This window comes from Strix aluco, chromosome 25 (assembly GCF_031877795.1).
Source record: "Strix aluco isolate bStrAlu1 chromosome 25, bStrAlu1.hap1, whole genome shotgun sequence".
Classification (NCBI taxonomy): Eukaryota; Metazoa; Chordata; class Aves; order Strigiformes; family Strigidae; genus Strix; species Strix aluco.
The window spans coordinates 7,734,512-7,760,595 of NC_133955.1; the positions used below are offsets into that span (position 1 = coordinate 7,734,512).

At 47.5% G+C, this 26,084-nt stretch overlaps 5 protein-coding genes across 6 annotated transcripts; 3 read left to right on the forward strand and 2 right to left on the reverse strand.

Annotated features, from left to right (window-relative positions):
- Window positions 1–351: 351 nt before the first annotated feature.
- WDR77 (WD repeat domain 77) lies at window positions 352–5,722 on the reverse strand. Its single transcript, XM_074850199.1, has 10 exons — window positions 5,516–5,722; window positions 5,216–5,401; window positions 4,842–4,983; window positions 4,720–4,769; window positions 3,990–4,060; window positions 3,560–3,614; window positions 3,229–3,300; window positions 3,018–3,126; window positions 2,481–2,549; window positions 352–2,268 (listed from the first exon to the last, which is right to left on the reverse strand). Exons 1-10 carry the CDS (start codon window positions 5,673–5,675, stop codon window positions 2,109–2,111), a joined length of 1,074 nt encoding a protein of 357 aa, XP_074706300.1. The 5' UTR covers window positions 5,676–5,722; the 3' UTR covers window positions 352–2,108.
- Window positions 5,723–5,786: 64 nt separating this feature from the next.
- ATP5PB (ATP synthase peripheral stalk-membrane subunit b) lies at window positions 5,787–8,947 on the forward strand. The gene is made up of 7 exons (XM_074850084.1): window positions 5,787–5,911; window positions 6,022–6,064; window positions 6,486–6,631; window positions 7,140–7,303; window positions 7,701–7,826; window positions 8,036–8,215; window positions 8,795–8,947. The coding sequence occupies exons 1-7, from the start codon at window positions 5,884–5,886 to the stop codon at window positions 8,864–8,866; spliced, it is 759 nt and encodes a 252-aa protein (XP_074706185.1). The 5' UTR covers window positions 5,787–5,883; the 3' UTR covers window positions 8,867–8,947.
- A 140-nt stretch (window positions 8,948–9,087) lies between these two features.
- C25H1orf162 (chromosome 25 C1orf162 homolog) lies at window positions 9,088–13,534 on the forward strand. 2 transcript variants are annotated; one of them, XM_074850086.1, is made up of 6 exons: window positions 9,088–10,095; window positions 10,848–10,910; window positions 11,248–11,353; window positions 11,661–11,749; window positions 12,317–12,396; window positions 12,975–13,534. In XM_074850086.1, exons 2-6 carry the CDS (start codon window positions 10,880–10,882, stop codon window positions 13,035–13,037), a joined length of 369 nt encoding a protein of 122 aa, XP_074706187.1. In that variant the 5' UTR covers window positions 9,088–10,095; window positions 10,848–10,879; the 3' UTR covers window positions 13,038–13,534. The 2 variants fall into 2 exon arrangements, with proteins under 2 accessions (XP_074706187.1, XP_074706186.1); XM_074850085.1 differs by having other exon boundaries at window positions 12,317–13,534.
- Window positions 13,535–17,328: 3,794 nt separating this feature from the next.
- Window positions 17,329–21,511, reverse strand: ADORA3 (adenosine A3 receptor). Its single transcript, XM_074850342.1, is given in 3 exon segments — window positions 17,329–18,600; window positions 18,603–19,162; window positions 20,124–21,511. Coding segments are annotated over 3 exon segments (975 nt in total). The 5' UTR covers window positions 20,474–21,511; the 3' UTR covers window positions 17,329–18,535.
- Window positions 21,512–22,053: 542 nt separating this feature from the next.
- LOC141934690 (adenosine receptor A3-like) lies at window positions 22,054–25,436 on the forward strand. The gene is made up of 2 exons (XM_074850341.1): window positions 22,054–23,180; window positions 23,770–25,436. The coding sequence occupies exons 1-2, from the start codon at window positions 22,723–22,725 to the stop codon at window positions 24,383–24,385; spliced, it is 1,074 nt and encodes a 357-aa protein (XP_074706442.1). The 5' UTR covers window positions 22,054–22,722; the 3' UTR covers window positions 24,386–25,436.
- Window positions 25,437–26,084: the final 648 nt, after the last annotated feature.

Consider the following 26,084-nt stretch of genomic DNA (forward strand, 5'->3'; position numbering starts at 1 on the left):
CGCCAGATGCTGAAGCATTTATATTTTTTTTTTTTTTTGTGCTGTCTTTAAGCAATTGTAAAACAGGATTCATCTGGCAATAATGACCTGTTGTCCAGAGAGGCTTCACCTCCCACCAGTATGCTTTTTGCCACGGACTGCTGTGTTTTGCTCGCAGGGTGGCAATAGGAGGGACTTAACATGGTTTAATACTCGACATTTGAAACTTCTCCTTTTAGCTATGCACAACAGAAACCCTACTCCAAGTTTTGGAAAGAAAAGCTTCCTGAAAACAAGCAGGACTTACAGCCCGCCTTGCACTACTGCTGAAGAATCATAGTACCCTAGCATTAAACAGTAATACAGTGCACGTTTATTTAAGAATGGTTTTAATTTCAGGGACTGAAACCACAACTTCACTTTAACTGTGTCAATGATCTCAGCTGGCTCGTCAATACTACAGAAGTGGCCCGGTGCAATTTACACCCAGTTACAAATGAAAACTATGATTTATTTTAAAACTGTCTTTTACTTTTTCCAAGACAATTCTTTCACAAACAGCACAAGACCTGTTTCAGTTTTCAGTACACCATCGGGGGTCTGTAACAGGTAACCTTTTCGGTTGTTCAAGGGGTATTTTTGACGAAGCTTGTCAGTTTTTATAATAATTTACGTTTTCTGTCATACACTGCTCTAGATCAGGAATTTTGCTCTGTCAACACCTGTATGACATGGGAATTAAACAGCAAATGAGGTTTAAAAAGAATGTGAAAAAGTACTGAGCCTGGGAAAGCTTAGTCTGCGTAACAATCCACTGTGGGCTCTGTAACTTGGCTCACCCAACACCTACGTTTATACAGGGTAAGCCCACTGAAAGTGGGGTACATTTTAGTGTTGCTATTGTGCTAAAGAAACAGAAGTAGTATTTGTTTCAGTAGTATTTTTTGTTTCATTAGTCAGGACCTGCTTTATTCTGTCTAGGAAATACTAGGCCAGACCAAGCCATATCTAGAGTAGTAGCAATGCATGCAGAGCAACAATTTTTTCAGTTAAATGTGTTCCAGGGAAACAGTTTAGTTTGAAAAGTATGTGGTATACTACAAAAAACACCTCTAAGGATTAGGCGGAGTCTGTTTTGGGGACTATGGGAATGCTTGGTCCCCTCAGTCACCGGCACAAACAGTCACTCATCACAAGTGCGTAAGAAGCCTCATTTATCGCTAAGCAGAGTCTGTTTATAGGAGCAAGCAAATGAAAACTGAAGTCCTTAAGTCCAGTTTTTCCCTTACATAAACTTTTGTTCACAGGTCTTATCTTTGCATAAGTTGTCTTCAGCACAGAGGAGATGAAACACGGTGTCAAACAGCACAGCAACCGCTAACTTCTCTTGGCTTTCAGCGCTCCTTTGAGCTGGCCTCAGCTGCGAAGCCACTGATGAGCATCACAGTGCCAGCACAGGCCATGCCCCGTCACGAAGGTGTTTAATTACAGGGCCACAGCCGGGAGCCTGACGCAGCATGCAGGGCTCCTCACACCAAGCGCCGGTATTCCGGTACCAGGGTGTCAACGGTGCTCAGCACGGGCTCCACGCTCGGAGGCATCGCAGACCGACCCTCCTGCTGCGTGAGGGGCAACCCTGGAACCCTTCTGGTCTTTACATGTAACACCTCTTTGGCTGCAAGAACTGATTTACATAGCAAAGAAAGAACTTTACTCAAGGGAGGCTCTTGCATCCAACTAACAAGAGGTGGTGTTTTTAACCTCCACCAAAAAAATGTTTCTATTGCATGGATGGTTGGAGAACTGAGGGAGGAATCCAGTCTTTTTAATTATTTTTTTTTTTTCAATGATACATAATTCCCTGTCTTTCCAAGTCTCCTCTGTGCCTGAAGTCAATTTTTTTTTCTGGGTAAAATACTGAAGTCTTATCACAGGTGAAGCCAACTCCTTAGGAGAGGGTAAAGCTTGGTTTGTAACTAACTTATGTCTAATTCAAAACTACTACAGGAACTGTCTTAGTCACAAGCTTCCAGGCAAACAGACCCTACCCGCTCTGGTTCACACACACCTTTGACTTCAGCAGAATCAAAGTAATGCCAGGAAGGAATTTGGACCATGAGTTTATAAAACTATTCTTTTACACAGTTGACTCCAGAAGCTTCACCAGTTGGTATGGGGACAGTGTGATGTAAAACCTGATGATCCCATCCAACTGTAGTGAGCAAGGCATTGTCTGAAGGAGACCACGATAAGCCTTTTACAAAGTCTCGATGAGAACGGTTTCTGAACCTGGAAAACACAAACACTCCATTAGCCATAAAACATTGTCTCTAGGAGTTTATGGGCTTGTGCAATTCCTAACTGCTAGGTTGTTAGGATGATGCTCCCCTATTTAAGGAGTCTTTTCATCTTCTACTCAGCATATGGATAAATAATTAGCTTAATGAGAAGGCAACAAGACGAATAACCACAGTGGTGAATACATTCTGTCTAGTACTTACACCTCGGAGAGGTCTGAGTCAAGAACAGCTACTGAACAGTCTTCACTGATTGAAGCCAGCAAGGGTGAGCTAGAGGACAGAGATGAGACCACGGTTAGAACAATCAAATACAGGAAAGCTTCCTGGGGATAAACTTGTGAGAAGCACAGTTCTTCGTGAGCCTGACCCAGGTACAATGAATTAACAGTCACTAAATCTTACAAAAATGCTTTCATCATCACTTGGCAGGTTGCCAGCACACTAAGTGAGAATATCCTATTAGCATCAGAAAGCAAGAAATGCTTCTTCAAGCAGAGGTGACTGTAATTAGAAAAATCCCCAGAGTGGGTCAATAATTCTGAATACTGCAAAGGTGTTCTCAGGTACATTCACACATCTTGTCAAAAGTGAGATGCTGTTTGGTTTACTTGATTCTTCACTATTGATCTTCTTAATAAGAAGACCAAAACTAGTACTCTCATAGGTTTTAATCTAAAAACAAGTAAGGTTTTCAAGGGTATGTAGTCACACGTTCTATGCCAGTATATCAGACTGTACCTATGCGTAGAAAACGCAAACCCCGTGATACTTCGGGCATGCACGGTGGAGCTGAGGGCAGAATCAGGATTCTTTGTGTCTACTAGTGCAACTGTTCCATTTTCATCACCTTTGAGAGAAGAAGGGAGAGTGAAGTTATTAGCAAAACTGTCACATGACAAAGAGACCTTGATTTCTCTGGTGAAAGTCAAATAATAAGATCACTTCTTACCCAAAGCAAAGATGTCACTTTTCTGTGGATGCCACATGACTGAGGTAGGGAGGTGATTACAGGCACTGCAAACTGTGAGTAAATAAATCAGGATGAGCGTGGAGAGAGTCGATACAAAGATATTTCTACACTATCTCATTTAGCACTGCTACTGCACCAAGACAAATATTTAAAAGCTTACTGTACTTTTGTGAGTGTTCGTTTTTAAGAGGCTTTTCTGCCCAAATGGTCACATTGCTAGATTTTTACTTAGACTGTCAAGTCAGGCATAACAATTTATTTCTCCCAACAAAAACTCCCACACAAGCAGTGACTGCATACAAAAACGTACCAATTCGAGTAGCTGGTTTGGGGCATCTGGTGTCCCAGAGTAAAGTTCTGCTGTCCTGTAAATCCAAAGTGAACGAGAAGGTTTTTACAATTTCTTTGTGGCAGGGGGTAGGCATACTCAGATCTGCTGCAAAACTGCTACTGACCCACATTCAAAACCACACCACCTCTTCCTTTGTGTTAAAAGGATGCTGTCATTAGCTGCAAGTTAGCTCCTTCAGCCATCCCCAGGACAGACACAGGAGCTCCCCCACCTTAATACAAACCTCTAGAAATCAGCTCTGTAAGCTGATAAGTTGACTTATCAGACTGGAACATTGAAATGACACAGGTATGCAGCTTGTAATAGGTGGTTTCTCAGAAAGTGCATTTAATAACTAAAGTCAAATCTCATTTTTATCAGGTAAATTTAGACAGAGAGTGAGCTTTACCTCAGCACAGGACAGGAACACAGTGTCCTTACCAGGACAGGAAGCCACGCATGTCACTGAACCGGAGTGAGCTACCAAAAGCACAAAAGGATAAAGAGCCTCAAAAGATTGCACCCAACTTTTCCACATATCCCAAGGACCTCTGAAGGAAGCAGTACAGTATAGTTTATGCCCAGATACAGCGTAACTTCTACTCAGCAAGAGCCAACCGCCTCCTAACAAACTGATGAGCTGCCAAACGCAACCAGAGCCACTGCAGTCAAGTCCCTGTGACACAAGCTTGAGGCAGCCTCTCCAGACAAGAGCTCAGCTACAAAGGGGCTGGGGGGAGAGGATCAAACCCAGTATGGCCTCTGCTATAGCCAGAGATCACAATACCACATCTCCAGAGAGCAGCACCTCCAATGAGCAGCTGTTCAAAACAAATACGGGTTAGGAGATCACACGATCATATGCAGGTGGAAGAAAGATTTCAGTACGGAAGAAATACTCTACGATACGCTTGGAGATGCAAGGCAAACTAAGCATTATAGCATCCATTTCATGGGGAGAAACAAACAACAGACAAAGAAATAAGGCTGTGCCAGAAACTTCACAGACTGGCAAATGTTCAATCACGGCCCCAAGTGTGGTTTGGCACACTGGGAGATAACCAGCGATGCTGCAGGAGTAAGCACAGCCTGTAGCAACCAGCGAGGGGCCAGGAGGAGCCGGGTGGTGGGACACTCACCTCTGTAGGAGTGCAGCACCGTCTGCTGCGGGAGATCCCAGACCTTGACGCTGTGGACGAGAGTGAGCAGTCAGCACCCGGCCCCGGCCCTGGCGCACGGCAGCTGGGCTAGGGACACTCACCAGAAGTCCCGGCTGCCGCTGACAGCCTGGGTGTTGCTGGCCAGGACGGCCACCGTCATGACGATGTCATCATGCTCGTATTTACAGAACTTGTTGACGATCAGAGTTTCATTCTCGTCCAGCTCCCACAGCTCCACGGCGCCTTGGGGGGAAGCAAGGGGGCACCCACCTCAGGGGGAGAAGGGAACCCACCCCAGGGCGGGGGGACACCCACTTCAAGGGGAGAAGGGAATCCACCCCAGGGCAGGGGGAGGACACCCACCTCAGGGGGAGAAGGGAACGCACCCCAGGGCAGGGGGACACCCATTTCAAGGGGAGAAGGGAATCCACCCCAGGGCGGGGGGGGGGGGGCAGGGGGGATCCCCGTTTCTTACCGGAGTCGGAGGCCACCAAGATGCCCCTGTCAGCCACCCAGCACAAGTCGGCGACGCCCGCCTCGGTCTGGACGCCGGCGGTGCAGAAGCCCTCGCTGGGGGCGCGGCGGGGGTCGGCGAAGACCCAGAGGGAACCGGCCCAGCAGCGCCCGCTCAGCCCCGAGGCGCCCAGCAGCAGGGCCCCGTCTGCGGGAAAAGGCGAGAGGCCCCCGGTGAGCGCCCGCCGCCGCTCCCTGAGGGGCCGAGCGGGTCCCCCCCCCTCCCGCCCCGCTCCCCCGGGCCCGCCCGCGGCCCCGCTACCTGCGCGGTAGTGCGCGCCCTCCAAGTGCCGCTCCATGCAGGCGGGCGCGTTGGGCGGGATGTTCCACTCGGGGCCGGCCGCGGCCTCATCCTCCCCCTCCTCCTCTTCCTCCCCGCCCGCCGGGGGCGGCGGGGGCTGCTCGGGCGGCGGCTCCTCCATGGCGGCGGCGGGAGCGGGGCCGGCGGCGGCGCCCCCACGTGCTCCCGCGCCGCGCGCGCCGCCGCCGCCACCTCTCGCGAGAGTTGCGCTCGCCCCGCCCCGCCCCGCGCCTCTCGCGAGAGCTGCGCCGGCCGCCATCTTGGTGCGGGGGAGGCCGCCGGCGGTCACCGGGACGAAGCGGGGGGATCGCGCCGCTGCCCCGCCCGCCATGCTCTCCCGTCTCGTCCTCCGCGCCGGTGAGGCGGGGCGGGGGCAGCGTCGTCTCGCTGCGGGGAGGGCGGCGGGCGGGGGGTTGCTCTGGCCGAGCTGTGTCCTGACGCGCTCTCTGCCCCTCTTCTTCCCTCAGCCCCGGCCGCGCTGAGGAGCCTCCCGCCTCCCGTTGCCGTGGGGTGAGTACCGCGGGCGGCCCGCGGCCTCGGCGGGCAGCGCTGAGGGCTCTGACCACCGGCAGAGGCCAGGCGGCGCCGGTGGTGTGTTGGGCGGCCCGGCTTGGCTGCCGGCCGCTGCCAGGGACAGGCTGCCTGAGGAGGCCTGCGAGCACCTCAGAAGCCTACCAGTCGTTGGTTTTAAATAACGGTATACCGGGGGGTTGTCTTTGATTTTCGAATTAAAGTTGTGGGCTTGTAAAATAGGTTCGGTCGGGAGGAACCTCTGGAGGTTATTGAGTCCCACCCCCTTCCTCACAGGAGGCGTGTCTAATGAATACCCGCCTATTTAATTGGAAATGTGCTTAAGCCTCATCTAAGAGTGTGTTTCGTTTGTTTTTCTTTTTAATAAGAAGCTTAATGGAAATTCTCTCATTATTTATAGTGTATTGCACACCACAAGACAACTGCATACAACTCAGCAGCGTTTGGCTCCTTTGCCACCTCTGCCTGAGAAAGGAGGAGAAGTACGTTATGGTTTGATCCCTGAGGAGTTTTTCCAGTTTCTCTATCCTAAAACAGGAGTTACAGGTTAATAAATACTTTTATTTTTTAAAAAAGTGCATTTAGTTATGCTTATCTAGTGCTGCCCACCACTTCTTTCTGCTGAAAAGGTAAAGTATTGGGAAGTATTTTTTTTCTGCATATGCAGAAGGAGGTTGTGAAGAATGAGCTAGTGCAGCACTTCCTGGCTCTAAAGCTTGGCACCTGTGCTTTAAATAAAGACTAAAGGAATGTCATGAGCGTGGTCTTACAGGAAGATTCATTTGCTTGCTGACCCTCAAAACCTTTAAACAGAGACTTTTGCCTGTTTCTGAATGAGCAGAAGCAGCAGGTCCATGCAAGTTGCTTCCGCTTCTGGTGAGCGACCTCATGGCACCTTTCCCCTTGGTGGTATTTGGTTTCTACTTTTTGTTGTGGTAAAAGAGAATGCTTCCTCATCCTCCTGCAAGCCTTAAACTAGCTACCTCCTAGGGGTTTGACTTTAGCAAGCCTCTTTATGCTTTGTACAAATAATTCTGCTTTGTTTTTTCTTTAGGCCCCTACATGTTGGGAACTGGGCTCCTGCTTTACTTGCTGTCTAAGGAAATCTATGTCGTTAACCACGAGACGGTTGCAGCTGTCTGCATATTGTCAGTCATCATTTACGGTGTAAAAAAATATGGGTCTGCTGTAGCAGCTTTTGCTGACAAACTGAATGAGGTAACAAAAGAAACCATCATCTAACTTTGTAATAGTAACTGTTCTAAGTTATCTGCTTAAATACTTAAAAGAATATCTGTGTCCAGGCTGTACTAAAAATCTGAGTCTAATACCTTCAGAATGTTGCTTAAATAAGGCATGTTTTAGATCATATGTTGGTGTTGTTACATAAATCTTCAAAAATAAAATGCCTTATACCAGCACAAATGATGTTTTTAAAGTATGATTGGTTGTGAATCCTGACTCTTCTGTCTTGCCATCCTTTAACCTCAACCCTGGCACAATCTAGTTTATGCAAACATCTCTTAATGTGGAATTTCAGAAGTTAATTGCAGATCACTTGTTTTCTTTGCATCTTACTTTCATTCTGAAGTGTGATTTTTGTTTCTTCTTTCAGGAGAGAGTTGCTACAGCTCTAGCTGTGAAAAATGAGGCTATTAAGAGTCTTGAGACTGCCATTGAAGAGGAGAAGAAGGAGCAATGGCGGGTTGAAGGCTGCAGTTACCTCTTTGACGCTAAGCGGGTACGCAGTTCCAGCGCTGCTGTTCCCTTCCACTGCTACGTAATCTGGGGGCCTCTTCAGCTGCTAAGAAGTAACAAACCACTTAGCTTCTCCCTGTTGTGGGGCGGCCTGTTCCACCACCTAATCCAGTCACTTTTGCTGTAGATTGTGTTCTGCCGCTGTCTTGTATTGCCAAACGTTAACCCTTTCATTTCATCTTCTCTGTCTAGAATAATGTTGCAATGTTGCTGGAAACTAATTACCGAGAAAGATTACTGACAGTGTACAATGAAGTAAAGAAAAGGCTGGACTATCAAGTGGCTATGCAGAATTTAAAGCGTCAGAAAGAGCAAGATCACATGATCCAGTGGGTGGAGAAGAGCGTTGTTCAGAGCATCACCCCTCAACAGGTACTTGCTTTTAGTCAGCTTTACGTTTTAGTCTGTACAAATCTTTGCTGTCCAAAGATTTTGGCTTAAACCAGAGATGATAGTTCATCTTCGGGTGATTTCCGGACATGGCGCAGCGCGTTCCTGCTGCTGAGTACGAGCTAACAAGCCCAGGTACTACGTCCTGGATGCTTGTGTCGCTGGTGATTTAAGCTATTGAACACATGTGGTGATGTTGCAGCATAGAGCTAAGCTTGTAAAATTGTAAATTTACAAAGAAAAATGTGTAAAATTCTCTGTGTAAGACCATGGCAGCTGAAGATCTGCAGATGGGCTCTAGATGTCCATCCTTTTAAGGAATGAAGCTGAGAAGAAAAACAGAAATCGGGTTCCTAGCACTGGATGCAGATGCTTTAGTGCAGGTCATTGTTTGGGTTTGAATCTCTGACTCCATGAGCTGTAATTATATCCCTTTTAATCTGTAGCTCATTTTATAGGTCTAAAAAGGAATACCTAAAATGCATTAGAATGCACATGTTGCCTGTTCAAATGTCTTCCATGAAGTCTTTCTTCTGAAAGCTGTTTTCCTTTCGTTTGCAGCAGAAGGAGAGTATTGCAAAGTGCATTTTGGACCTGAAGGCGTTATCGAAGAGCGCGCAGGCAGCGGTGTAACCACATTGATTCCACTGACATGTGTCTCATTACTGTTGGAAACTGTATGATTCTAAAGTATCATTAAACAAACAAACCAACTACTCTGCTGTCTTTCACTAGCAGTAGCAACAGTAACTTCCTTTTTCTGTTTGAAATAGCTAGACTGGTCACATAAACCACTGCACATAGTTTATTGTGGCAGGTTACTGGCAACCACCACATGTGCAAATCTGTTTGCTTGGTTCCTTGTTTGGTCATGAACACTTCCAGAGAGAAGACGCAGAACTTCACAGTGAGAAACTCTGGTGCTGATACGGTGATAAGGTTTGGATTCAGAATTCTGTGTGGTGATGACCTACAGGTACCTGCTGTAATTGTAAACGTGTGCCAAGGCCGTGGTGAGTGCCAGTGCTCCAGTTCCCCTGGTGCAGCACTGGGGTGCTCTGAAGGAATGTCTTCATTTGACAAATTAACTGAAAAAAACACTTTCATAACAGAGCTTCAAATTGTGATGAAAGCTTCTTCCTGTTTGGTGGAAAAGAGGACGTAGCTGGCAGGAAACGTGTCAAAAGCTGCTGGAAAACTTGGCTTTAGGTGCACTTGCCAGTATTAAGTTTAAAACAGTGAAATAGATAAGTTTATTCTAGAGGGTGGTTTTTTCCTGGTTTTTCATAGAAAAAAACCACTGCTTTTGTGTAACAAGGAAAATAGTTTTATGTGTATTATGATAATACACAGTATAAGCCTTTTCATTTTCTTTTTATAGGAAACCTTTTCCCTGAAGGATTTTGTTACATCTCGAGTGTCCCAGATGAACAAAGCACTTACCTATATGTAGTCTCATCCTTTCTGTGTTGGGAAGAGATTGATTTAGTAAATTAGCTTCAGTGAGCAGACTAGGGTGTGCTTACATGCCTCTTTTATGTTGGTTGGTATTACAGTAGGGAAATGCTTATTTTTAGTGGAGTTAGTAAAATAGCACAGTTTTCTACACTTTTCAACAGTTCAGCAAGAAAGGTGTTCTTTAGAGGTAAGAACCTTACTTCAAGCTAACTGAAGCTGAAGCTGACTTTTTTTAGACCACAGTTCCTAAGAATGCAGGTGTTTTAATTTAAAAAAAAAAAAGTGAAGTTGCTCAACTTCCACATTTGTGTAACCCTACGTTTGACTGACACACGAGCTTTAAGGAGTTGACAGAGGTTCTTTTCACCGAGCAAGCGGTCAACCTCGGAGTGTTCTGTCGGCAGGTGAGCAGCAGTTCTGTGGTGCGAGGTAAGATGGAGCTGTGGCCCTTCTTGTCGTTATTTTATTGCTGCGAACACAAAGGGCTTTTAGACCTGGCGTAGGGAACCGGGAGGTCTTAACTGTGGTTTCTGGATGGGGGCAGTGATGGGCATCTGTAATAAAAGATGCCGGCAGCAGAGAGCAGGATGTTTGCTTTCACGTTGTGAGTAACTTGGAGATGTTGCCAAGCGAGTGCAGTTTGCAAGATGTGCAGAAATACCAGGGTAGGAAGTTTGTAGCAGACTGGTATTTTCTTATCTTTAACATTCCACCCCCAAATTTGAGAAGAAAGTTGCTATTCCTGCTTTGGTGGAAAAAGTCAACGTAACTTGAGTAAGAAAAAGGGGCATTTTTTCAAAGCTGCTTCTGGTTATGAAAACGTCGTAAAGTTCACTCAGTTCTAGCTGCTGCAAAAACAATACTGTGGGTGCTTTATTAGTTATTAAGTATACTCTGCCCTTTTGAAAGAAGACTGTACGTTTATCAAAGTGTAGTGAAAATGCACATGAGTGCACGGAAATGGGGAAGTAGGACTCATGCTGAGTATTGCCAGGTTTGCTGCTGTGGCTTTGTGTCAGCTTGTATAAGATGTCTGAAAAATTGATAAAAACTAAATAAAGTCCGTGAGTTAAAAGAGGGCAGCAGGTTTGTTTTGCTCTAGTGTGTGTGTACGTATATCTATATAAATATTTTTTTCCCCCTTGCCTCCTTTTAGCTTCTCTTAATGTTCATTAGTGTTTGGAGAGAATGGGAGGTGGTTCCTCAAAATCCAAAGCAGGTATTTTCTTTTAAAGAATTTTCTTAGGTGCAATATTCTTGCCTAAGCTGATACTGCCCTGACTCAGAAAGGGCTGCTGTGGGGGAAGCTTGGCAGCAGATGTGTGCATTTGGGGAGGAACTGCACGGTTGCCAAAGGCTGCTGTGGGACTAATAATATGAAGAACTAAATTTTTGTCTCTGGTGTTTCTAGTTTCAGCCCTCCGATAGAGAAATGTTATACCTACAATAATACTTACTTGGATAGGCACCTGCCTCTGTGTAGTTCTTATTGCTTGTAATATTACTGGAGAAATTAACAGGTTTCAAAAACAGTTTTGTATTTTTTTTCTATTCAGTTCCAGTTACACCAGAACCCATTTCCACTACTGTCACTGTACATACCACTGCATATACCTCTGCGACTGACTTAAAATCTTCAGAAGTCAAATGCTGGATTGATAAGTAAATGTTCCACCTTTACTTCCTGACCTCAAGCACAGAGACTGCAGACTCCTCCTGTAAAGGAGGAGTTATATGTAATACATCTTATGTCTTGGGGTTTTAAAAGGTTGCTTAGAATTTCCTAGTCTGTGTACTATATATTTAATTCAAAGTGATGCTTAATGCAGATACACACCCTTTAGTCTCATGGGGCTTGAGATAAATGATGTATTACTGTTCATAGAGTTTGGTGGATTTGAGCACTACTGATTCTTCAACACCTCTGTTAAAACTGGGGATTCTGACACTATTTTCTGTGTATCAACAGCCATGAAATACTCTACGTATTGCTAGCCTTTATCTCTGGCATCCTGTCAACTCTTCTGGTTTTTGCAGTCATCTACCTCTTCAGAAGAAGTAAGTGATGCAGTAGAGGGAATAACAAACAGCAGCTTGACCACCCAGACCTGGTGGCAGAGAAGTGCTTTAACATCTCCTGCTGCCCGTCTTCACGTGTGTGGTGCCAAGTTTCCTGCTCTCCGGGCTGCGCCTGACAGCACTGAAGTTTCACAGTAACTTCTGCAGATTATGTCTTCCCTGAATAATTAATGTATTGATGAACAGGTCACTGCTGGCAGTAACTCCTCACGAATCATCCCAAGGGCTGTTTTCACAAAAGAGTTCACTTCAGCACTGATGAGTTGTGGGTTTTGTTGGTTGGGTTTGGTTTGGGGTTTTTTTGTCCCAACACCGGTCACACAGGATTCTCGCCAAATGAATTAGTTGCTCTCATCCAGCAAGTGGGCAGGGACTCGGGCTGCCAAGCTGCTCTCTTTGCAGTGAAGGGCTGTGACAGATTTTTACAAGCCACGTCTAAGCCCCACGCGTTCTGGTGCCGCTCTGTTGCCCCACTCTTGTGCCTCTTGCTCCGCTGTCTCCAAACGCGGTGCAGACAGCTGAGACTGGTATCCCTCTCCCTCCTAGAGTGTAAAAGATCCCACCAGAACTTACAGGAGCCAGTCCCCTCCCTGACAGGGACTGAGGAATCTGCTAAAAACATCCAGGTAAAGGTCACAACTATTATTTCTAATACTTTATGCAGAAACCTCATCTTCTTGATAGGATGGTAAATGCTAATTTGGGGCGGGGAGGAAAGAGGTTTGCTCTTGCAGGGCTCAAGTGTTTGTCGACAGTTCTTTTGACTAAGGAAAAGTGCTTTCTTTTGTGATCCAAGGCTTCAGCTTGTGTTTATAGTAGTCCAGGGAGTTACCTGAGGAGGTACCTGGACAGTAAGAGGAAAGATATTCCTTCTCTGTCATCACAGGGCTCAAATGCCATGTTCTCCACATATTTCAAGGATTCTGGGGCTTAACCCCTAATTAAACAGGTTAGGGGAAATCTTTTTAAAGGGCAAGCATTTCTGCGGTTTTCCTTCGTGATACTGATTCTTTGGAAGCCCCTAATGCAGAGTTGGCCCAGGATCCTGTGCTGGCCTAACAGCTGGTCTGATCCAGCATGTGCAGGGACAGACTGTGACTGCTTATGGTGTGTAGCGCTGAGGACAAATTAAAAGCAGGAAATTCATGCTGAGATGCGATGCTTGCACACTCTCTAATGTTTGCGGCTTCTTTCACATCCCCAGAATGAGGTTGCCTACACCACTCTGGCCTTCCAGCGGAACCAGACACCAGTGGTTGTGTCATGACGAAGTTTCTGGTGAAATGAAGACGGTTGCGCTTTCTGAACATCAAACTCTACCAGAAAGTTGCGTCAAGGCCTATAGTGCCCTGAGAAATGCCAGCACTGCCGTATGTAACATCAGCTCATTTTATAGTTATAAGGGGAAACTAATGCCTCCTATTCCAAACTGCTTGCCATCGGTTGTGGACAAATTGTTTTTTATACCGTATTTCCTCATCTGTGGAAATCTCACTGCACTTGTAAAGTTTCCATTTGTGTGTTTGCTATTGCTTTGAACTACTAAAGAGAATTGAAAAATGGAAACGTTACTCTGTGCCTATTCATGTCTGTACCCTTATGTTTCCCTTTTCTGTCACTGACTATAGCAATTTTCTTGTTTTTTGATTGCCAAACACTCTGATTAGTTATTTTCTGCTTATTGAAGTTATGATAATGGCATGTTTGTGTGCAATGTCTGCTTCCTGATTGGGTCACATAAAAGAAATGCACAGTGACTGTGACAGAAGTTCTGGAAGTGTTCATTCATATGTTATTACCCATAATGTTCTAAATACATTGTGAAGAGTTAAAAATCATCCCCTTTTCATAAACTGGGGAATAAGTTACCACTAGTGACTCAGCCTTAGCAGCCCCAGAGAAGCTTCTCTGCATGTTCCTGTGCCCATGGATGGGAGGTTTGCTGTCCAAGTGCAGTGATCTCCGTCTGTCGTTCAACGCTTCTCCTTCAAGGCTGAATCGGAGCGAAGTTTCCTGCTTCCTCAGCCCTCTGGGCTTCAGAAGCCTCCTTGTTTCTGGTCACTGGAGAGTGTCAGATTCCTGCAGGTATTTATCTTTTCTGAAAACGCAGATGTTGCTGATTCACAGGCTTAAACCTGTCAAGGAATTGGCTGGACAGTGACACTCAGAGTTGTGGTCAATGGCTCGATGTCCAAGTGCAGAACAGTGATGAGTGCTGTCCGCAGGGGTCGGGATTGGGACCGGCTCTGTTTAACATCGTTGTTGGGGACATGGATAGTGAGATTGAGGCACCCTCAGCATGTTCACCGACACCGAGCTGTGTGGTGCAGCCGACACGCTGAGGGAAAGGATGTGCCATCCAGAGGGACCTAGACAGGCTGGAGAGGTGGGAAGTGCAAACCTCATGGAGTTCAACAAGGCCGAGTGCAAGGTCCTGCCTGTGGGTCGGGGCAGTCCCAAGCACATACACAGACTGGGTGAGGAGCGGATGGAGAGCAGCCCCAAGGAGAAGGACTTGGGGCTGTTAGTGGGTGGAAAACTGACTGTGAGCCAGCAACGTGTGCTCGCAGCCCAGAAAGCCAACCGTGGAAGAAATTCTTCCCTGTGAGGGTGGTGAGGCCCTGGCACAGGTTGCCCAGAGAAGCTGTGGCTGCCCCCTCCCTGGAAGGGTTCAAGGCCAGGTTGGACGGGGCTTTGGGCAACCTGGGCTAGTGGCAGGTGTCCCTACCTGGGGCAGGGGGGTGGGACTGGATGGGCTTTAAGGTCCCTTCCAACCCAAACCATCCTGTGAGTCTCTGATTCTGTGTTTGCACATGTGCGTTGTAAACACCTCTAAGAGAATCTCTTAGGCAGGACAAGCGCCTTGGGTCCTGCGGCCTCCCCTGCGCTGCAGCTGAAGACAGTGAGAGGCTTCAGAGGACTGAGACTGGATGTGCCAGCTGATGGCAGCACGCAGCCGCAGATGGGCAGCTGCATTTAGCTCAGCTTAGATGTGGTGGGTTTGGTGGCTTTCCAAGGAGCGCTCAGCAGAGCGGTGGCTCCTCCTCTGCCACTCTGTGGGGCTGACTGACTGCAAAAGCTGGGGAGGTCCAGGGGACCACTGAAAAGCAGGTGCACAAACACTGTTACGTTCTGAAATCTGGCTTGAGAGGCGTCGTGGCGGGGGCTGCTGGCTGTTTTACAGGGTCAGGAGTAGAACTTGCTGTCTTCGTTTTGCTGTTATCTGCACTCATCTCAGTCATGGCAGTTTCTTCAAGCACTATCTAATAGAGAAAGCACCATAGTACTCTCTAAATGCGCAGTTGCGGAGAGGTTCGTGAAGGATGATTGTGGTTGGCACACAATTATTATTTTTTTAATTAATAATAATGTTACTCTGCTGCCTAACAGCAACTGAGAAATAAGAAGGCCTGAAAATTCACCTGGCTTGCACAGGTGTAACTTCATACCAACAAGCACGTTACTACCTTCCTGTGTTGGAAGTTCAAGAAAAGGTGACTCAGCACAGGCTTCCCCCCCAGCTCCAAGACCAACTAGGATGTTGTTTTCATGTAGATGTTTCCTCACTGTGAATTTTACTGAGACTCGGTGCAACCATTTCACATACTTTGTGAAACACTGCTAACCACAGTGCAGCAATTGTGTGTGCCTACCTAGAGAGCTGAGCGTGGTACAGCCGTCAGAGATGGAGGCTGACAGAGAACGTTTGTTGTGTGGCTGCTAGCGAGTCCCAGACTCACCCCAGAGCATCCGTCTGTCTCTCCCTTTCCCGTGCCCAAAGCTCTGTGTAGTCGTACACAGCTTTAATGGTAGCCATCAGCCAACCCTTTGTTTTACAGACAAGTAGAGGAATCTGGGACAGCTGCATCTGCTAGTCAGAACAGAGGAGGGGTTGCACATCCTCTGTTTCGCTCTTCTGGCTCTTCCATTTTCACTGTTTCAGTAGGTTTCTGCTGGAGGTGTTTGTACTTGTGGTCTCCTTCAAGACAAGCTTTCACCGCAGGAATCTGCAAGGAGTTTGCCTGGGTATGGAGAAGTCCAGTACAAATTGTCCAACCCTGGGAGGGCGGGTGGAAGTGGCTCACGGGTTAAGCGGTGCTTGGAAGGATGCAGGGACAGCAGTGGCCTATGACATTCCCTGTCATTTTGGAATTGACGTCTGGTTGCAGTGTTGAAAGGATGGGTTATGAGGGCTCCAGCGATGATGTTGGCGTGACTGTCAGGCTGCATTTCCCTCCGCCAGCCATGAGTCAGCTCTCGCAGGAGAGCAAAATCCTTTGTTCTCCCTGAGTGATTTGTCTACACGTGGACTGTTGGTATGTGCCTTCACCCAGCTTCACGTCTAGTTTAAGCGTTACTCAGCCTGTTTGATCTCTGCCTGGGGCTGAACACCACAACGATTTCCAGAGTGGCTGCTGGAAGTGGGAACCAGGGACCTAGACCTGCATGAAGGTTTTTCCAGCTGGCAGCAGCCTCCTCCACCCCGGGACAGCTGCTCCTCCGGCTGCCCCACGGGGAGAAGCTGCAGCCACTCTTGCTTCTTCACTGAAAGGTGACCTGCTGCCTGGGGCTCCCTCTCGGGGGGCTGAGCAGGGACAGGAGCTCGCTGAGGCTGCTCTCCTCCGCAGCTCCTTTCAGCAGGCAGGACGGCTTCCTCTGCTCGCAGCCCTCCCTGTTTCTGTTCTTTCTCCATATACTTATGCCTCCTTCTCTTGGGGTTTGTCAGGCAGCCTGCTGGGAATTCGGTGTGGTGTTGCTCCTTCTTTACTCAATTTCTCAAAAATACGTAGGCAAAGTTTGCTGTGCGTCGTTCTAATGAATATTCTGTTCTTTACGTGGGACCTGTTTTTCTGCTGAAAGAAATCAGTTTTATCAGCTGATAATGAGAGATCATGTAGCAAAACTCTGATGTACTTACGCAGTGACTTCCTTTGCTGGCCTGTTTATTAATAGAGTTAGACTGTGTAATGGGGCAGAGCTTTGGCCTGTGACAGGGGTTACATCAGATAATAAACTGGGAAGTCTGATCTCAGCTAAAGGAGCAGACGTCAACACTTTCTGAGATAATAACTGAATGATGCACTCCCTTTTCTCCTTTTTCTAGACCACTTTTATTATTTAAAGATAGCGAAAAAAGAGCCTGGCCTTTAATGACCTATTTTTGGTTTGACCCACGTTACCTAAAAACAGGCTCTGTGAGCTGTGGTGTAATATTTACTCCAATTTCTGTGCTGTCCTAGTCAGGACACCGACTAAAACACCGCGGAGATTTCATGCGGGCTGCTTTTGTGATTGTCATGGGAGATGAGCAGGCTGAATTAATATAAAATCCCTCTAATATTTATTGTTATTCATGAGAATGTGACAACACTGACTGTAGCACAAGTAGACCACACTCAAATTTAGTCTAAATTGACAGAGAAGACAAAGGGTGTAAGAATAGTCAGTGAGGACATGCCTGGATTGCGAGCTGCTCTATTCCCAACAACAAAGAACGTATCCTATTCTCCAGTGGGCCCAACCAGTCTTTATGTAGAAAAAAACAACACTGGACAAGATTTCTCCTAAGTATCTCTTCTGTATTTTGAAACAATTGAATACAAAGACATATATAGACACATATTTACAAACACCTTTAGAGTAGTCTTCAGATCTGTAACAGGCTGCTACAAAAAGAGCAACTGTTCTTCAGGTTTACAGAGGAGCCTTGCAGAAAACTACATTTAAATTGGGTGTCAGGAAAGCAGTTTGTGACTGTGGGGAGAATTAAGCATGGGACTGTGCTGTGCAAGAAGAATCCCCAAAATGGATTTTTTTAGTAACAAATTAGGAAAATGTGGCTTTGATGGTTGTGGGATAGTGGGTTCTATCCTTGGTCAGGTAGCTGGGGGAGGAGGGAAGAACTTAAAGCTATCCTTAGTTTATTTTTTGACAGCCATCTCTTCCTGGCGTGCTCCCCTCTCCCCAGCATATCGCATTAACAAATAGCTTCAGTGAGTGCGGCAGTTCGGCTCTTGCCTGGTGCTCGATGTCTGAGGTCGATTTTGCAGGCTTCTGGGGTGAGCATTGTCTTGATTTAAAAGTGATTAATGTCTCCCACTGACAGGATCTCTCCCAAAGAAGAGGAGGGTCACCAAAGTCAGTGCAGCTCCTGGCTGTTCAGCTGAGATGGTTGGCAGTGGGTGAGGGTGGTTTCACAGCACAGGTCACCGGCAGGTGAAGGTGTCTCAGGAGATGTTATAGTTTTATTGGGCAGGTGCTCTCGGATGGGAAAAAAAATTCGGGACGAGTCTGGCTGTGTGTAAGCAAAGGGTCTATAACTGGGCAAAAAGAAATCAAGATTATAGCAAAAAGACTTCTCAGTCTTGAGTTAAAACTAGAAATGACCAAGCACTGTTTTTTACCAGCTCACCATGGATCCAAGCCAGGGGGCTAGGAGCACAAGTGGTTTGGCTCGCTGGTCTACCAAATAATGCTTGGGCCAATAAATAAAAACCAGAAGGTCCTGTTAAATGAAAATGCTTGCCTGGAAGATCTGGGCTTGGTACAGCACCCACCAAGCAGATTCTCTGGGGTACATTAATGCAGAAGATCATGAATGATCCTTTTGAGCTTAATGTCAAATGTGCATCAGTTTGACTAAGAGGAGCTTGTCCTTATCATAAAACAGTTCGTGCGAGAGCGGGAGTAGATGAAACAGAACACACATTTCCCCATGAGTTCCTTATCAAAGCGAGGGGTTTATCAATGGTCTGGTACATACTGTCAGGTCAAGATTTGTTCTTTGTTTATGACTGTTGGTCTGTTGTTTGCTCTGTAAGAACTGGGGCTGGTTTTTTGCACAGGATATAGGTCCTTAAAATTAAAAGGTACGTGGTTTTGAACTTCTTTATCTTGCAAGCATAGACAATGGGGTTCATGGCAGAATTGGCATGGGATAACAGGATTCCCAAGTACATCAAATACGGGGGGATCTGACACTCAGGGCAAAAATAGGAAACACAGTTTATAATGCACAGAGGCAACCAGGATATTGCAAACAGGAAGAGAACAAGTGCTAGAGACTTGGCTGTCTTGAACTCCTGTCCATAAAAACCTCCTGCCCCTCTCACCTTGGTTGTACCTTGACTTAGCTTTGTCCGGATGATGTAAAAGATTTCAGCGTACAGAGCACACATGATGAGCAGAGGGACAAGGGTCCATGCGAAGAAGCCAAAATATACCATGTAATCCATCCTCATCACAGAGGTAAATTGACACCTGAGAAAGTCAGAGTCTCTTGGTTCTGTCTTGTTCCATCCAAACATGGGGGCTAATCCTACCAGCAGGGACACAGACCAGCACAAACCCAGTGCCCACCAAACTCTTCTTTCTGTAGTGATTATTTTATATCTGTTGGGGAAGAAAACGCAGGTTGTGTTAGACAGAAGTGTTTCAAATAGTTAAGGATGGTTTCAAGAACTCGGGTGTTAAAATGCTACAGGTTCATCATCACAAAACGGAGCATTAACTTTTTTTCTGCAGGGAAACCGAATCTTGAGACGAGCCCTAACTCTTCATTTGTAACAGTTACTTTAGAGCACCCATAAGAAGAACTATGCTTAACTTCCCCTCTTTATAATTGGATGTTTTCAGCTATTTCATTTCTTGTTTCACTATGATCTGAGTACTCCTCTTGCCTAGATACTGCTTTTTCCACTATTAGCAGTCCTATCTTATTTCTCAGCTTCCTTGGGTACCTTGCTCTTTACATTTGGTTTATGCCATTTGTGGGACCAAACTGTTCTTTCATTCTTCAATTTTACAGGTCCTTTCCCTATAAGAAATATGACTTCTTTAATGCTTGAGGTTATGCTTTCCATTTCTAGATTATGGACTTTTGCATTCAAGTATAAAAAGTGAATGACTTCTTAAGTTAGCCCTGAGTAAGTCTGTTATTTCTTTTGTATTTTCAGCAAACACTAACAGGAATTTTATTTAACAGACTAGCCTCAGAAATCCCAAGAAAGCTATAGCACTCTTGGCATCCTGTTGGTCAACTGTTTGACCACAGACTCATCCTGTGGCCAAATTCTGATGGGCAATGACACCGAGCTGTCAGCCCCACACAAACATCCCGGGGGCTGCCCATGCTGCATTATTAACTGCAGGGAGTGGTTCCTGTTCTAGAAAACTCATCTCGGTTGGGCTTTTAGGAACAGGTATTTTCTCCATGCGCAAGCATGCATTTAGAGTAAATATTTGTTACAAAAGGGCCAAGTTAGGGAGGAGAGAGGAGGTGGCACCCATGGGGCAGAGACTGGGCATGGGAAGGTTGGCAGGAGCAGGGGGCCCATGGTGGTCCAGAGCTCACCTGGTTGGCAGCTTCACTCGCAGGTACCTGTCGATCGCGATGGCCAGGAGGGAGAGGATGGACGCGTTAGTGAAAACCACCATCAGGCAGCACATAAATAGGCAGGTGTAGAAGTGGATGCTGATGCCCAGACTCACCACGATGGCCAGGGGTACGACGAGGATCCCCACTGCGATATCAGCCAGCGCCAGGGAAACGATGAAGTACAGAGTCGTGTTCTGAAATGTCGAGTTCAGCTTCACCACCCAGATGACCAGGATGTTACCCAAAGTGGCAGACAGAGCAACCAAGCACTCGGTACCAATGTAAATCCCGTCCAGGCTGTTGAGCTCCAGGCTGTCGTTTGGCATGGCGAGTTGCTGGAGATGCTCCCACCCTGGCCTGAGCTGCAGAAGGGACCATGGGCATCAATGACTCTGTGTGGGATTCTTCCTCGGTGTCCGGTGCTCAGTTGTTCCAGCAACTCTCCGGCGTGCGAACCTCTTCCAGTGTTTCACGTCCTCCACGCTTGGGCAGCAAATCAGCTGTTGCCTTTCCACAGAGTTGCAAATACCTTAGCATCCAGGAAATGTTCTCCCCTCTGGACACATCTCTTGAAGCTCACAGTGTCCCCTCAGCAGCCTGATACCAGTAAAGTACTTTAGAAAGCTATTTTGAAGGGAAAAAAATGGAAAAGCTTCCACAAGCCTGCTTACTAGCAACCTATAACAAACACTTTAACTGCTTCCTCTTCCAAGCCACAGTTTTAGAAGTGGGAGAACTGTAACCAGAGTTGACTGTGCAAAGCTGCCCCTTATCAACGTAGATAATCGCTCTGCAGTCACTATAGGAAATGAGGCAGTTCAGGGGGTGTTAGAGGGGTGTTTTGTTAAATTCCAATACTTGATTTAATTCAGGGTATACCATTTCAGTTAAAGCCCTGAGGTGGCCGAAAAATGCCCTCCTAATGCACTCATAATGCAGGTGACATTTTCAGTGAGAGCCCTCATTTCTGCTAGAGATCAGTGTGGCAACCAACCAAGTCATGTTCAGGGAGTGGCACACTTCCCTATGCTTTGTTTATGGAAGACAGAGAAACTGAGGAAAGGTGTGGGAAGTGATGGGAAGTAGCGGGGAGAGGGTGTGAAAGCTGTGATCTGCTTGCTGCGGGTTCCTTGCTCTTTGGCGTGGGTCTGCGGTGAAAGAGCTGCTCCCATTTCAGGTGAAACTGAGAAGAAATGTGAACATGTGAGCTCGTGTCAGCCTGCGAGCCGCGGGGCAGCCTGGCTCTCGGGCACATAGAAATGCTCTGCAGGAGTGAGCAAATAGCAAGTAAACAATCAGGTGGATGGTGCTATATTAGTGTAACGAAGCCTTAAGCAAACATGGGTAGTATTTGGTTTCCCAGACAGGGAGTCTTCCATCTCTTCTACCCAACTTTCTGGTAAAATAGATGATGGAGAAGTGAAATCAGACCTGGGAGGAAACAGAGCCAAAAATAGATGAGACTTCTTTATTCTCTGATGTCAAAAGAGTTGGATAAATTCTGCTTCCTTGAAATTGGTGTAAGTGCTTCTTGTTCCCTGACTGGAGGGGGTTTTGGTAGAATTCCTGCTGGGAAGATGGTGAGCTGGCTATAGACAGTCCCAGTCTGCAGCTGAACTTGGCTATGCTGGTTTTCTAATCAAATCTGACACAGGATATCTGTGGGTGCAGGAGGTCAGTCCGAGGAGAGGCATGCGATGCCAGGCTTTTGTAGAGTCCTCTGGGCAGGAGCAGGCAGTGGGCACTTTGCAGCTTTGAGCAGATGTGGGAAATATCTGTGTCCTCCTGACCTCCGGCCACGCCTGGGCACGCGCAGTGCCCACTTCTGCGCTCGCTGTGCATCTCCTCGCTTGACCTCAGCTGCCAGCTTCCTTTTTCTGTCATCTACTCTGTGGCTGCAGCCAGATGCCTCTCACAGAGACAGCTCCTGCAAAGCTGAGTTACAGGGGCTTTAACAGGGCCCACCCTGCCCTGTGCCTGCTGTTAACGCAGCTCCTGAGAACCAGAACTTGGTACTGCGTGGGACCTCAGGGGAGCAGCTTGTGCCATACAGTCAAAACAAAGTCTTTCTCCCCTCAGTTGCCTTTTGCTCACCCAAAATCCAGCCGAGTGTCTTCACACTTGCCCTCCCCACCCCTTCTTTGTAGCAGGGGAATGGACTAGATCACTCCAGGTCCCTTGGCCCTGTTTTCTCCGATGCTACACTCACACCATGTGTAGTAAAGAAGCGCGGAGGCAGAGCAACCTCGCTGTAGGGTTGTGCATTGGCTAATTCACCCTGCTAGGCGGTACAGAGCACCTGCCTGGGAGGAGATGGTGCATCTGCAGCTAAAATAGATTAGCAAATTACCACACGCAACAAGTAGCCCCTGTGGTTTGTTCATAGTGTGATGCTGCCACTATATAACGTTGACTGTTCTACGAAAGCATTTGTAAACGTGCTGAAGCCTCCAGGGGACGGAAGGAAGGACATTGCAGGGTTTGCTATAGAAGGTCAGATAAGTGGATCTTCATGGACAATTTGCTCTGCTTATCTTTAAATACATGTGTATGCAAAAAGTGTGCAAAATTCTAAATGAAGGACTTAAATTTAAGGGAAATCAGGGAGGAGCTGGCTTCTGACCTGGCTGTTGGAGGAAAAAAGAGAATTCAGCACAGCATTTCTAATTTTGGAAGTAAACAGCCTCAGATGTCCAAAATGTCACTAGGCAGCCTGGATGTGATCTATATCATGATGGAGTCTGTTATTGGAATATGTGCCGTGGTGGGCAATGTCTTGGTGATCTGGGCAGTGAGGCTGAACCCAGCTCTGCAGAAGACCACCTTCTTTTACATCGTTTCCCTGGCCCTCACTGACATTGCCATGGGGATCCTTGTTGTGCCGCTGGCTGTCATGGTGAGCCTGGGAGTCGTCATCCATTTCTACTCCTGCCTGTTCATGTGCTGCCTGATGATGGTCTTTTCTCATGCCTCCATCCTGTCTCTCCTGGCTGTTGCAGTTGACAGGTACCTGCGAGTGAAGCTGCCGATCAGGTGAGTCTGGGCAAAGGTCCCATCTCATCATCTTTTCCCCATGTCTTTCCTCCGGTATATTTTCCTTTTCCCTTCTTTGCAGCGTCATAGGGCTTCCTGGGGATCGTTGGTTCTCTGAAAGAAACTCACACAAAGGCAGAGGTTCCCGAAGTGTAGGCAAGGGAGCGCCAGCAGCCTGGGCACTCCTGGAAATTCATCAATGCCTGAAAATCTTAAGCTACAGAGAGTCAGGGAAGGGTTGTTCATAAATGCGTATATGTGTAAAGTCTGAATAAGGTGGTGGTCTTTAGGTTTTCCCCTGGGAGAAAATCGTAGTGCTTTGCTGATGCAGGTCAAAATGAACCAGTATTTCTGAGGAAAGGATTTGACTCTGCATCTGTGGGTTCTCAGTTAAAAGGGATTAGTGACCGTTTGGAGGTTCCCCTGTAGTTTCAAACTACATTTTCAATGTCAGAAGCTGCTAAGGACCAACTGCATAGAACTGTGCTTAACTCGAGTGAGGCCAGAAAGGAGTTAAAAGTTCCTGGATATGGTAGTTCTTTTTTCTGAAGATTGCATCTAACGTGGCTGATGCTTCCTGCCCACCCAGGTACAGGGCAGCCATCACGAAGAAAAGGATTTGTGTGATTCTGGGACTCAGCTGGCTTGTGTCTGTGCTGGTGGGGCTGGTCCCTATGCTGGGGTGGAACCAGCACACGGGCAGCTCCAGCTACATCGAGTGTCACTACCTGGCTGTGATGCGAATGGATTATGTGGTGTATTTCAGCTTCTTTGCCTGGATCCTCCTTCCCTTGCTCATCATGTGTGCCCTCTACACCAAGATTTTCTACATCATGTGGGTAAAACTAAGCCAGAACTCAGCAAGTCTTCCAGGAGGAGAAAAAGGTTGTGGGAAAGAATACAAAATGGTCAAATATCTGGCCCTCATCCTCTTCTTGTTTGCAGTGTCTTGGCTGCCTCTGGGCATCCTGAACTGCGTTATGTTCTTCTGCCCCTCCTGCACCATCCCACAGCCTCTGATGTACCTGGGCATCCTGCTGTCTCATGCCAACTCAGCCATGAACCCCATCGTCTATGCCTTCAAAATACAGAAGTTCAAAGAAACATACACTTTCATTCTGAGGACTTACATCCTGCTCCAGAAGTCAGAGTCAGTTATTTCTAGCGTGGAGCACCCAGTGGAGCTGGGAGAGAGCACCACGTGAGCTGTGCCCCGCTCGTCAGCCTGTCTGGGCTGGATACAACTGAAACACTTCCCAGATCGTGCGTTCTGGACTGACAATTGTGTGTATCTCTGTGTTCAGCTAATTAAGCTCTGGCAATGCGATGCTGAGTTCAGGTTCCCAGCTAACTCCCAAACCAAAGAAACTCCTTTGCATTTCTGAGGCGAAAGGCATGAGAGGTTTGGGATTGAGGGGCAGCTCAATGGGGGAGTGCTGGGGAAGCGGTTGGGGTTGCTCACACTTACGGGTGGTTTTCTCTGTTAATAGGAAGCGTTGCTGAGCTCTGCGGGCAGGCGGGGGTTTGGCAGAGCCCGGGCTCCAGCACCAGCTGCCGGGAGGCGGCAGCCGTCCCCGCGGGTCTGGGTCCCTGCTGGTGCCCTGACAAGATACGAGGTCTTCCTTACCCTGCTGGGGTCCCCATTTCCCAAGCCCTCGCCCTCTCTCTGGAGATGACCCAACTATTTCTGCAGCTGCTGGGTGAGCCGGGGCAGGAGCCACCTCTGCAGAAGCTCAGGGTGTGAAATGCAGCACAAGGCTTGTGCACGCAGCCAGCGAGGGGACTCCTGCAGCAAACCACAGGCTGACTGGAGACCTGACATCAGCCTCTCATGCTGCTTTTGCCCCTGCTAACAGCTCTTCCTTTAAGAGTATTTGCTTTGGCTTTTCAGCTCTATTTAAGGAAACTGTTTCTCAAATTGGTGGAGCTACACGGAAATGCTCTGGCCTGTTGCCACAGAACAAATCTCTCCATAAATGCTGAGATACTATAGGATGTAACAAGAAGCCGGCCCCTGGCTGTCAGATTTCTGGTTGCACAAAGAGCAGCACAGCCAGATTCAGTCAAGGGGACCCCGGGCGGGGGGTTCAGAGACGTGCTGCGGGCAGGAGGGTGCTTCACCACCTGAAAATACCCAGACCCGGCTCAGTGGGGCAGCAGCACCCACTTGTGGAAAGGTGCTTTGGTGCAGAAGGAAAACGAGCAGCCTTTGCGCAAGGTTTTGTTTGCACCAGCCCATAAAATTTAATAGTGTGAGATCATCCCATAGCTTTTTCTTTGAAGGCAGGTGTTCCATGGGGACAGTGACTCTCTAAAAGATGCCCGCAGCGCTGCGGGTCCTACCAGGGGACAAGCTGTCAGGTTTCCTTTTTTCTGTCCTTTTTAGCAGCTGTGGGCTGGAGATGTCTTCAGAAAAACCCCCGTCTTGAGTAAACCCACATCCACGTGCCTGCGTAGGTGTGTGCCCTGGGACTGGAAACCTGTCACTGAGCAGAGGGATGGGGTCTTGCTTCGTACCCGGGCTGAGCGCGACACTGAACCCACACTGTAGGCGAGGTGAGAAATGCTTCATCAGCTCATTTCATGACCCTCAGGCCAGGTCGCACAAGGAGCAGCTGTGAGAGGAGGGGACGGTCGCCTCCCCCACAGGGACACGATTCATCCGCACTTTCGTTGTGCCAGCTCCCCGTGTTTCTAAGGAGAAATAAAATACCTGAAGGAAAAAAGCCCTTTGGGCGCCGGTCCCCGCTGATGTAGCCGAGGGCGATGCCATCAAACCCTGCTGCGCTGCACCTGCCCTGACTGGGGCCAAATCGGGGCGTTTCAGCCCAGCACTCCCTGTTCCCGCTGGGTTCCTGCTGGGGAAGGCACAAGGTGCACTTATTTTCTTCAGATGTTTCCTCC

Coding starts and splice junctions, on each gene's coding strand:
- WDR77 (XM_074850199.1), bottom strand. CDS start 5,675: ATGGAGGAGCCGCCGCCCGAGCAGCCCCCGCCGCCCCCGGCGGGCGGG. Junction 3,615..3,989: donor TGTTCCTGTCCTGTGCTGAG/GTAAAGCTCACT, acceptor TTGGATTTACAG/GACAGCAGAACTTTACTCTG. Junction 2,550..3,017: donor TTTGCGTTTTCTACGCATAG/GTACAGTCTGAT, acceptor TCTGTCCTCTAG/CTCACCCTTGCTGGCTTCAA.
- ATP5PB (XM_074850084.1), top strand. CDS start 5,884: ATGCTCTCCCGTCTCGTCCTCCGCGCCG. Junction 5,912..6,021: donor CCGTCTCGTCCTCCGCGCCG/GTGAGGCGGGGC, acceptor TTCTTCCCTCAG/CCCCGGCCGCGCTGAGGAGC. Junction 7,827..8,035: donor ACCTCTTTGACGCTAAGCGG/GTACGCAGTTCC, acceptor TTCTCTGTCTAG/AATAATGTTGCAATGTTGCT.
- C25H1orf162 (XM_074850085.1), top strand. CDS start 10,880: ATGGGAGGTGGTTCCTCAAAATCCAAAGCAG. Junction 10,911..11,247: donor TTCCTCAAAATCCAAAGCAG/GTATTTTCTTTT, acceptor TTTTCTATTCAG/TTCCAGTTACACCAGAACCC. Junction 11,354..11,660: donor GTCAAATGCTGGATTGATAA/GTAAATGTTCCA, acceptor GTGTATCAACAG/CCATGAAATACTCTACGTAT.
- LOC141934690 (XM_074850341.1), top strand. CDS start 22,723: ATGAAGGACTTAAATTTAAGGGAAATCAGGGAGGAGCTGGCTTCTGAC. Junction 23,181..23,769: donor CGAGTGAAGCTGCCGATCAG/GTGAGTCTGGGC, acceptor CTGCCCACCCAG/GTACAGGGCAGCCATCACGA.